General features: G+C 34.7%; 1 protein-coding gene across 5 annotated transcripts in view; it reads left to right on the forward strand.

The window, feature by feature from the left end:
- Positions 1-12,322, forward strand: part of LOC103575493 (histone-lysine N-methyltransferase MECOM) — a 48,562-nt gene that overhangs the window by 32,705 nt on the left and 3,535 nt on the right. For all 5 annotated transcript variants that reach the window (XM_008555301.3, XM_014442573.2, XM_008555305.3 and 2 more), the window contains 4 exons: positions 5,048-5,179; positions 5,886-6,012; positions 10,905-11,004; positions 12,105-12,261. In XM_008555301.3, coding sequence (XP_008553523.1) covers positions 5,048-5,179; positions 5,886-6,012; positions 10,905-11,004; positions 12,105-12,261 — 516 coding nt within the window. The remainder of the gene's footprint in view (positions 1-5,047; positions 5,180-5,885; positions 6,013-10,904; positions 11,005-12,104; positions 12,262-12,322) is intronic.

Genomic DNA, 12,322 nt, shown 5'->3' on the forward strand with positions numbered 1-12,322 from the left:
TTAACTTGCCCTTAGTTAATTAACTAAATTTTTATTTAACTGATTTTCGGAAAAATTTTGCCTAAAGTTTCAATTTATTCACGAATCACAGAAAATAGTCGCATCTAAAAAGAGATTCGACGGCTGTCTGAATTAAAGTTTCTGTCGAAGAACTCAGCCCTAATACAAATTTTTGGAAAAATAATCAGCGTCCAAAAATGAGTATTTTTCCATGTGTTCAAAATTTATCATATCCTAGAATTTAAAATTTTTGAAAAAGCTAATAATAAGTTCAAAAATTTGAATTTTGTACAAAAAGTTCAAATTATCTGACATTTCATTATTTTTTGAATATCTAGACACTTTTTCAAATTTTTCACATGTTTCCAAATAACATCGATTTCCAAATTTCTTTTTTTGGAAGTGAAGTCTAGTAAAATTTACGGGCTCAAAAATCTTATTTTTGATAATTATTCATAAATATTAAGCAAAAAGCAAACAATAATTGTTATAACTAAGTAATTAAATATCTGGCATGAATGGCCTTAGCTAAACCAAACTGGACACACACGAGACTCACAATGACCGAACTAATCTGTTCTTAGTAGACCGAGTTGTAGTCTAGCGTCGTCCAGAGTAAATATACCCGGGACTATGGCCCGCCCGAGGGAGTGCACCTTGACTGTGGTCTTGAATAAACAACAAGGTATCGCTCAGAGACTAAAATTAGCTCAGACTCCAGAGTGATATTCTATTCTGCAAAAGTTTTATGTCGGATGTTAGCATTGGGAGATGAAGAACATCAAAAACACAACTTCAGTGAATTTGGGGTTTAGCGAGGTCATTAATCTCGGAAAATACAATGTCATAATCGTGGAAAAACTAGTGTCAACGACATACTACATGTAATAACCTCAGCTCGTGAACCTAGAGGAGCACGCGACTGACTCGGGGTAGGAAATATTGGCAAATTTTCTGGTAAATAGCCGTCTAATGATGGATCATCAAGGGCTGCGCTTGACGCGATAGATATATAATAATTTATACGGCTAGATACAAGGGTAGCTTCCCTCATGTAAAATTATCCAGGAGTTAACGTAGCAGGCGAGGGTGGCATCTGCTGCGAGTTAGACACGGGTCGCAGGGCACTGTTTCATCATATTTGATGATATACCTATTCTTATATTATATTATTTTGTATCGAGAGTCAAGTGGGTCAAAGTACCTACGTTTATTATTTTTATTTCATTTCATATATATATCATTTGTCTGCAATAACTGGGGATTTTTTCCGATGCCCAAATGATAAATATTCTTATTTCCTTTCATTCGAGTCAGAAACACATTTTTTTTAGCCCCATAATTTGTTTTTAAACTCCAGTAAAACTGAACTGCAAGTCGTGGGTTCGAATCCCGCTTAGGGTTTTTTTTTTTCGAGATTGTATCAATAAATTAAGCAATTAATATCATTTTAAATGAAATCAATGACAAATCACTTGGAATAATTATCACAATAAAAACCCTATATATACATCATATATATTAATAAACTTTTGATAAAACGGAAAGTGTTAACTCGTCAAGATTGCGGATCCAATTAGCAACTCTGTGGCTCGGGTTCTGTTCTGAGGAGCCATAGAGACTTAATACCACTCGGTCTCTATTCCTCTATTACTCTAGTTCACAACTATATATTATATCACCCAATATATATATACATATACATATATACACACATTTATATCAACTATAATACACAAGGTAGCACATAAATTGCTCCAATTCGCCAAGCGTGACGTTCTTCGTGCAGATAACAGCTCCCAGATTGCTCGAATTTAATTAAACCCGGGATTAATCAACATTAAGTAAAGATGTCACTGCAAGTGGATTAAATAGTTATATAACTTTTAGGTATTTTATTAACAGTAACAACTAAAACGATCGGAAAAAGAGCAAAGTGACTGTAAAAGCAAAAGTATCAATAAGCTCGGGGCTTTTCAATCGCGCTGTCAACGCCACGGATGAGAGTACACGCTGTGAAAGCTAAAAGCATTTTTACGTCATAGCATTTTGTGTTCTCGCTTTACACGGTATCACTTATTCTGTCCAACTATCACTTGATGATCGACCACTCATCGATCCTCTGTTCACTCAGTTTAGCTCGGGGTTGACTATAAATTTGAATTCAGCCCACAGCCCACTGGCGATAAAAATAGAAAAAATTATTAAGCCAACAAATTTCCAAACAGATCTATTGTCAAGCGAAAGCGAGATGTTAGTTCTTGGACAGATTTGTTTGAAGAAGCATCGGCGGACAAGATGGATCTCCAGATGACAATCAGCGCCCGTAATCCACCACGAACGGGTCTATTGACACTGATGGGACCTGGAACGTTACCGATTATGGATCCCTATTCATCGGTAATGCATTGAGTCTTCACACTGTGCCATCACTTTTTTTGTCCATTCACAGGACACTGCACGGTATCCTGTCCATTTGTGGTGGCCATCCGTTATGCTGCTGAGGACAAATCTCTTTACGAAGAAGCTCCGGTCTGGCTAACGGATGGTTTTGTCGAAGGTGTGAGCTGTCTACAATGAATCTCATCGATCTGGAGACAGTTCACGACCCCTACGGAGTGATCCTTGTCCTTGGTTATAATGAGGACTTCCTTTGAATTTTACATTTTTCTGTGAATCCAGTTAATTTTTTTATCACATTTCGGAGATTTAATTCAAAAGACTGCAACTTGGGAGTCGATTGTCGTAAGTTAGTGGTCTAAATTTTGTCTTCGATGTTTTTATTTATTTTTAGTCCAACAAATTTTTTACGAAGCTAAAGATCAACAAAAATTCTTATTTCAGGAAAAAAATTTCAGTTTGTATTGAATGGAGACAATGCAAAGCTGGTAATTTTGATTTTAAAAAACAAAATCCATGTTTTCCAAAAAAATGCTGTCAATTCTAAAAAAACTGCGGATCCAAATATTAGACATTCAAAGCTTAAAATTCCTTCTTTTAGATAATTTACACCCGAATTTCCGACCGAGAAATCAATAGTCGAATTCGAAAAATCGTCAGCAGTAAAAATCCCCGACACGATCGGCTCAAATATCTTCGCCTCGATTACATTACCAAGACCACGTTCCTTCGCTTCCATAATCATCCCAAAACCTTCTCAAGCTTCGTCACCTCGATAAATCCGCATCGTAAAATCCACGATTATGGAAATGTGACATAAATGAAGAGATGGTAGCAGCTCCTATTGGTAAATCTTTAGCTCGAATTGTCCGCACATGTCCGCGATCGCCGACAAAGAATGGTGATGATGCCTGCTGTGCCTTCTTCTCTCTTCCTATACAAATGTTAAAATAGTAACCAACACAGAATTTCGGATCCTGTGCCAGAAAACATATACTACAGGGTAAAAAGTATAATAAAATGAAATAAAAATTTAAAGCAGAGTACCCACACAGTACAACAGACAGATTGCCGCGCCAGTGGACGCCAAGTTAACGCATCATTGTCAAAGGTGTGACAGAAAAAGTGAATGAGGATCGTAATCTGTCGTATTGGTAGCCTGGTGTGATGCTTAGATGCTTACTCATTGTTATATTACTTGTCGTTCGTGCCCATCTTTAAAGAAATCCTTCTTAAGTCTCACTTTCATACCGAAGCGATCTTTTTCTTCCACTAAACTCGGAAAATATTTCAAAATCTCTCTTAAATATTTATTCTTGTTATTTTATTGTAGCACTTATTTTTATTTTGTTACTATTATATAAATATATAAAACTATCTCTTCTCCTAATTCCGAGTCAAAAAAAAAATAATTTGAATTTTAAATTCAAATTTTTTTAAAAAATTCAGACGAAATTTTTTTTTTATGTGTTGATTTTTTAAAATGGGAGTGAGTAAAATATCGAGGAAAGAAAGAAGTGTTGAAGCATTAATAAGAAGATGGATGTAAGAGAGAATAGCAAGAATGTTGGGAAAAGGTTTTTATTAAAATGTTTAGGAAAATGTGAATGCACTTAAATGCTGAGGGATTATCCGTGTAAAGAAGATCCTCGGAAGCTCCAGAGCTCTCTACTCGGTATTATATTGCTCTATCCGGCTTGGAGGGCATTACGGTGATAATATCCTGGTAGCTGAGTGATGTTGTGCTGATGATGACGAGTTATTGTTTGCTGTTGTATGCCCGGTCTTCATTACCTAACTTATCCACTTGGTTATTGATTCGGGTTACTGAGTACGTTGTTATCATTGTCGGCAGGTGGTAAATATTTTTTTTTATGAGTGCGAGGAATAATTAGTTTATTATTTTAAATTATAATTTTAAATTTGAATTTATAATTTTTTATTTTAAATTCTTCGTAGAAATTATTTATTTAAATTTTTAAATTAATTTTACATTAGAAATTAATTACTAATTTCGAGTAGAAGATTTTTTATTTAATATTTTAAATTCATTATTTAATTCCAGTTTTTTAATAAATTCCTATTTTAATTTTTAAATAAAAAATTTGATCAAAATTATGAAAAAAAAATTTGTATTAAAAGTTGACATAAAAACTTTTAAAAAATAATTTATTTAAAATAAAATTTATAAAAGTTAATAAATTATTTTATTACTGAAAGTAAATGAATTCTCACGCCCAATGACAATCGGTCTAAATGACGACAAGTGCACTGAATAACGACCATAATAACAATATATAACAATAATAATAACAATAACAAGAAGTTGTGTCGTCGGCGACGTAGTTGATGATGTCACAAGTGTAAAGGGGAGACTCTGCTCATAACTAACGATAAAACTCGAGCGATAGTTGTCCGGGGGTCGATGATGTGTCTCAACACATGAGCTAAATTAGGGTGGCGGCTGCCAGGGGATAAATCGCGACGCTTGGCCGGCCATGCGTCGCGAGACCCTGCGGTTCAATAAGACAATTCTAAATAAAATCACTTGTCCTAAAAGCCTCTTTCACCCACTATTTAAAAAAAACAGCAACAACAACATCGACTAAAATAATGTTATTTAAATTAACAAAAATTGAATTTTCAGGTTCGCGTTCCCGGAAACGGGGTAAGAGGATGGCTGGATGCCTCACATGAGCCGAGCAATTGGCTTAAATATATTCGCAGCACCGCCAGTCCACATGCCGTCAATATGCGTCATGTTCTCGTTGCCGGACAGGTAAATTCCCTACAAATTATTGACTAGCAATTAATTCAATCAATACCATCTGGTTTAATTTAAACAAATAACTTCTGCTGTCAATTTATTTTTTTAAATAACTGGCACGTGCTCTGGTAATTTCTATGGACGTTAAACAAACAATTTCTGAGAAAAATTATTTTTATACGATACATTTTACATATGTTGTTATATATCAACTTTTTTTTTTTTTAAATTATCGAGTATTTGGTAATTCAGGGAATGGTGATAGAGGTTTTGATTCGCGTTAAGAAAGTAATACGAATATGGAGTAAGTGAATATGGGGACTGTAATGGGAGTTTGGGAAAATGTCGTAAGGGTGGAAAGGTTAAGCTAAGGGTGCCGAGGCCAGAGAATGTCGACTTAGACACACGACTTGTGTGACGGACAACGCTCTGATGTGGGTGCGATAATACTTGTCGTAAACGCGTATCCAGTTTAGTTATTAACCCACCCTAGTAGTTTAAAGACTCGGGGGTTAAGTCTACAGAGTTTGCCTTTGAAAGTCATCTGAAAAATTGCGAGACCAAAATAACTCGAAGCGTCATATAGATAAGAAATTCGTAGGTTTAAAGTTAAAAATTTCATTTTTTATTTTATTACGGAGTAAAGAATGAAATCAAAAACTTGTAAAGATTTTAAAATCTATAGAAAATTTTAAAAAATCGATGGTTCATTTTCCAGATGGTCTACGAAACATTGAGAGATATATCAATAGGAGAAGAATTACTGATGGGTCTGCGAGAGCCGCTTCAGTTGCAGGACATGCTGGGCGAGAACACGACTGAAGACAGGACAGACCGCGAGACCGGTGAGTAAATCGACAAGTCAGACTCGATTTTAGCCGCACGCGACACTGCCGGATATAGAATACCGACGTAATCCAGTAAATCAGATATAAATCGAGCTCGTGTGCATACAATTACGATAGACTGGCAGCAGGCAGGTGATGGTTAATGGCAATTGTAACGATACTGGCACTCTCGGGGTTCGTATGCACACACACGAGGGATCGAGATCGAGGACAAGTGGAGGGTAAATCGTGTTCACAATATCCTACGTACAATATATATATATAGACTGCTGTAAAAAGCCATCATGACTTGCTCGTCATGCTTCTATGACTGCCGTCGTGATTCACCTGGACTACACTCACCACCTACCACCTACCGCCTACACTCGACTTTTTTAATGCACTGATTATCTAAGCCTTATAACTATAGTCCCCGCGTGTGCCACACACAATATAACAACAACACGATCCCACTCGACAGATTAGTCGTTACTCGATCCACTTTAATGCCAAATTGACCCTTAACTTTATAACTTTTTTTTAATTTACTGACGGCTGCAAGAGGTCAAAATTTTTTTAAATTATCAAAATTACTTATTATAAAAATTAAGCCATGACCATCTTGCCTCACTGAGGTAAAATTTTTTTTTTTTATAATTATTTAAAAAAAAAATTAAATTCGCTTAATTAATAATTTAAATAAAAAATGTTTTTTAAATATTTAATTTTGAATTTCCCGCCGCGATAAAAAAAAATTATCTAGTGGGCATTTTGCACTTAAAACGGCTTGTTGCCCGAATTTAATTAATAAAATTTTTTTCCGGCAAGTTAGCGCGATAGTTTACGAGTCACAAATGTCGTAATAGTTATCGAGTTATCATAGTTGTAATTTTCTTATAAAGTAAAGGCAAGTAAAGAAGAGGGTGGTTCAATGTGATCCCCAGATGTCGCAGTAATTAAAACAAAGGTTATTGTCAAAGTTTAAATTTGAATCGCGTACACTCAGCGAGTCACTAAATTTCTCAGGGAATAATAATTTTAATAAATTAACTATATTATTATCGTAATATTTATAAACTTTACTGCTTTTATATTTTATAAAAAAACAAAAATAACAATAACAATAATAATTCAATTGACTCCACTTATATTATCAAATGAATTAATATTACAATTACAATTGTAAGGAAATAGATTGAAATTATCTTGCCACGAGTTAAAAGCTGCCCCGGAAATGGCCTCGACTGGTTCCGGTTAAATGTTTACGTGTAATTATGGAAGCGGCACTATCCGCCCATACGGATGTAAAAGAGGGTGGAGGGTAGAGGGTAAACTGTAGACTGCGACTGTATTGTAGACAACTATCAAGAGTCTAACAGCGTATTCAATAGCTCTAGTGCTCTCATATAAAGAGAGGGGCAAGTTAACGGATGCCTCGAAAAAGCTTCGTTCATTTAATACCTTTACTATTTTTCTATTCCCTATGGATCAGACGTTCGATTTCACAATTTTCAATCTCACATTCGAATTATTTTTCGTACGCCGGAGTTGGCAAAGGGCTCGGCTGGAAACTAAGGGACTGAGTAATTTTTACGAGACACTTTTATGGTGAAAATTTAGCTGGGCAATTAAGTCGGAGCTAAGGAGCAATTTAAATTATCGAAATTAATTAAGACGAAGGGTGAAAAAAAATATTTAAATTTTCCCGAGATAATTTTAAATATTAATAGAGAAGGCAAATGATGATCGTGTTCGAGTTCGTAGTCGGAATCTGAGAATTTAGGACCGAGAATATAATGACATCAAACGCCCCTCGAACCCTTGCCTGCATCTGCGCCTGCCGCAGCCTCTCGCTTCTTTTTGTTGCAAGAGATTCGTTTTAACACGCCTACGTGGGGTGAGTTTATATAACAGCAGATACACGCTTTTTAAAATGACAGCCAGATTTGTTAGCGAGAACACAATGAGATATTATGATGAGGTAACTTTGCATTTTCGGCACGTGCCATCTGCAAAAAATAACATCGCTAAGCTCGTTTTTATACGACGTTAATGTCTTAGTTTATGAATTTTTTTTTTTTATTTATTATGCATACGACGGATTCTTATTTTTATTTAGTTTTGAAAATTTGCGCTAGATGGCCTTTGGTAGAAAAATTTTTCGCTACTAAATAGTGTCAAAATATTTATATAGAATTTTTTGAAACATTTTAATTAAATTTTTTCTCTATTAGCCGTCACTCAGAAATTCAGAACCAATTTCTTGAATTGGAAATTTTTTTTCACAAATTTGAAATATTTCTCAGTGACATCATAATTAAAATTAAATTTCAATGACGAGTAAAGTCAAAAATACTTAAACATAAATATTTATATAAAATTCAAATTAAGAATTAAATATGAAAAATATTTTCAAAAATATTCACATTTGAAAGTGATAGAATTTTTTTACTCAAAACCTAAAATCACCGTGGGGAAAAAATTCAACATTCAAATTTAAAATATAAATAGTTTTAAAAATTTGAAATTAAAAAATAACCACATCAATTTATTTTTAATTTAAAAAAAAAGGGCGTGCTACCAAATGTTATGGCTAGTTTATCATCAATGTCTATTTTCGTCCGACTTTTTTGACAAACAAACCAAAAGCTAAAAGCCATGCTATTTTTTATACCTTATTTAATGTCTACATATATCTATGTTGCTGATTGTCAGCAATATCTCTATTAGGGTTTAGATAATTTATGACTTTCATTGTCGATTAGCACGCGCATAACGGGGTTAAAAAAAATTCACGAGGTTAAAGGGGTAGTTGACAAAAGACACGCGACAGGGGGAGGATTTCATCTCGCGCAATGCATCAGCAGATCCGATCTAATTCATTGGACTAATGATCCATTTCGAATACTAACAATCGTAAAAAACTTATAAAAATATATTTTATATACAATTTTATTATTTTTTTGACTATTATTATTTTTGACTGTTTAAACTGGATGTAAATAAGGGTCGAGTGGATGCCAAGGGCGGATAAGAGGATGTGTATTGGCCACTTGGAGAAACGTTATATTAGGACTAGTGACATTGATTTCCGTTACTTTTTCCCATGCAAACGACCAACTGACGAAGTGACTTAACTTGGCAGGGGGTGCTGTTGATTCTCAGATGCCCACCTGTTGACTTTCCGCAACGTGACTCCAGCCGATTCTCTTGTAGTTATAGACTTTATTAACATAATATTAAAGCAGCTTGCCGATCAAAATAACAAATCACACGCTGACTTTTGCGAGTCATCAGCATAAAAAACTCGCAGTACAAAATAGAATTTTAATAAATTCGCTTTTTTAAATTCCGAGCGGGAAATTTTTGAATTCAAAATTTTCAAATCAATCGCGACTGATAATTATTGAATATACATATAGATAAAAAGTATATTTATTTGCTAGGTCACGATAGTTTTTATGGGCGTCAACGATCGTTATAAAATTATTGCTGTCAAAAAGTTATCCGTGCAGGTCAACCACACTATTGTCTAAATTCCTGGCGTGTTACGTCAAATTAGTTGTGGATAGAGGAACGATCAACGTTGCGGCAGGGGGTATATATATATGTATGCGTGTATACATGTATGTATGGATGGATATGTGTACAAAGAGCATACGGGACTGCTCGTTGGTGGTTCGAGCTGTGCCCGGTTCCCATGAAGGTCCGTTGGGGGTAACATCCACGAACGTACCATATGGTATATAATAGTAATAATAGTAGGACAAGTGTAGTAGGAGATTTAAATAACCGTTGAGAGCTCGCCGATCGGAACTCCGAGGATCACTGATGTGACCACAGATACTTTCTTTTCCGCCTTTTTTTTTTATTTATTCATCATTATTTTTATTTTTAACGTTCAAAGTATAAAAAAGTACTGAAATTTTTTTCAATTTTTCTACAAAACATTTATTAAAAGTTGAAATTATTTAATAATAATTTTATTAAATATTCTTTTTACTTTTGCAAAATTTTTATTTTAATTTTAGAATTAAAAATTTTTTTTTTTAATTCAAGATTCAGAGTATTGATAATTAGTTACTGGAATTATTTGACTCATCAGTAAATTAAAAATTAAATTTAAATTCAAAGTTTAAAAAATTTTAAAAAAGTTGTCAAAATAAATTGATAAATAGCACTGCGGAATCCAGTTTATCCACCGCATTGTAATATATATTTCACCTGAATATGGAAATAATAAATCGCGTTTAGCTGCTTCAACATTTCTCGGTCCCCTGATTTTGCCGGCTGTCATGACATTCGGCTGTGCCGGGGTGCCGGGGTGCCTATAAGTGTACAATATGTATGCACAAAAGTCACAAGTGTATCAACGGGGGTGAAAACAACCAACAACACTAACATCAACACCAACACCACCACAGAGTCTCCCGCCATTGGCTACTTTATAACACCGCTCTTACCAATAGCAAACAATAGTCACCCCCCAAGCGCCCGTTTATGTCATACAATATAATAACTTTGAATCCGCGAACTGGAGCATCATTTTAACAACCGTATTGTCTAGTGTCCAGTTGAGTGTCGGATCGTGAGCCCTTAACAATTTTTCTCTTGATATTTTTTGAACCCATCTCCAAACTCATCTTCAGCGACTGCAGTGTAAATATTTTATTTGTAAATATTTAGAATTTAAAATTCATTTTATTGTTTATTTTTTCCGCGTAAAATGCAGTTACGATTTTTTTTTTTAATTTAATTCAATAATTCACGTGTCGTAACAACACGTCACGCTATTTAGCATCATAACGTTGTCACTAATTATTTATTTACGTTATCGTGATATATTTTTTACTCAGATATTTATGGAGCGATGAAAAATTTTTATTTATTATTAATATTTATTGTTGTAGCATCGCAGCACAGTGGAACTGTTGATGAGGATCGTGAGGACGAGGAGGATTGTGAAATACGGTGTCCAGTTTGTGATAAACCATTTCAAGATCTTGAATTGTAAGTATTCATTTTTTTTTTTTTTTATTTTACTCTGTAGACCAAAAAATTCCCATTTTTTTTCTCTGTTTCTACTTTCAAGTGATTAAATAATCAGTTTTTATTAAAAAGAGCGCGGATTTTTTTATTTTCAAGTGAGCGGGAAAATAAGCCGTTTAAAAAAATTTTTCATAGATTTTATAGTTTTAAAATTTTAGGTGGCCTAATTTGCCCCATAGAGTCCATTTTGTTCTGTAGCATAATTTTTTAAATAAATTTGCTAAAATTAAAAGTAAAAAATCATTTATTAGAATTTCTATTAAGTATTGAATTTTTAAAAGCAAATTAAAAATAACCGGCATCAAAATTCAGTTAAAAAATTTATTATCCGACTGAGTTTGAGGACTTGAAGTTATATCACCCGTTGTAACGCGTTTGATAGATGAGGTGTCGGAGAAAATTTCAAATCGCACCTGTTGTCAAGTGGCTCTTGACGTGCCCTCGCACTCACCTATGTCAGGTAGATGATCAGTCTAAGGTAGAGCTGAGTAATATTTATATCTATATCGGGAAATTCCGAGCAAGGTCCGTGCGAGCCATTAACGACGTCCCTCTATATCATCAGCGGTTGCGTGTTCGGAGCTCATCTGGCTGCGAAACAGCGTCACCGGTACTATCTCACCAGGCTTAACACGACACGTCAAGACACTTAACTCTCGCAAAATCAATGCCCTCTAACACCATAACATCCTTCTCATACTAAAACTCCTACTTCTGTGTACTGCTAATACCGATTCTAACTCTTACCACTATCTTTATCCACCGACAAAATTTTCCTTCATCGCCTTCCGGCAGACGCTTTAACACAACCCAAAAAGGGTCTTTTATCGTCATAAGGAAACTTCGCCACCATCATATTTTGCTTCCGATTGGCTGCCTCGCCGTCTTGTCTACTACAAATTTACTCAACACCCTTCTGACAATTATTTAAAAATCCCAGAAAAAAAAAAAATTATAAAAACCAAGAGCTGGGTTCGAACTTCCAACCTCCGGTCAACTGCTCAATTTTTACTTCCCACATTAAATCTCTTGTACTCACGGAATTTTTTTTTTAATTACAGATTAGATAACCATTTAGTAACAGGACATCGTTACCCATCGGACCAACACATCTGCGACAGCTGCCCGCGTGCATACGCCTGGCGCCCACTACTTGTACGTCATCGGGCAATAATACACGGCGACCTACGGAAATATCCTTGCGAGAATTGTCCAAAGGTAATGATCACTCCCATACTAGTTTAAATTTAAAATAAAACCGTAAATTGGATAAAAGCAT

This window comes from Microplitis demolitor, chromosome 7 (genome assembly GCF_026212275.2).
Source record: "Microplitis demolitor isolate Queensland-Clemson2020A chromosome 7, iyMicDemo2.1a, whole genome shotgun sequence".
Taxonomy (NCBI): Eukaryota; Metazoa; Arthropoda; class Insecta; order Hymenoptera; family Braconidae; genus Microplitis; species Microplitis demolitor.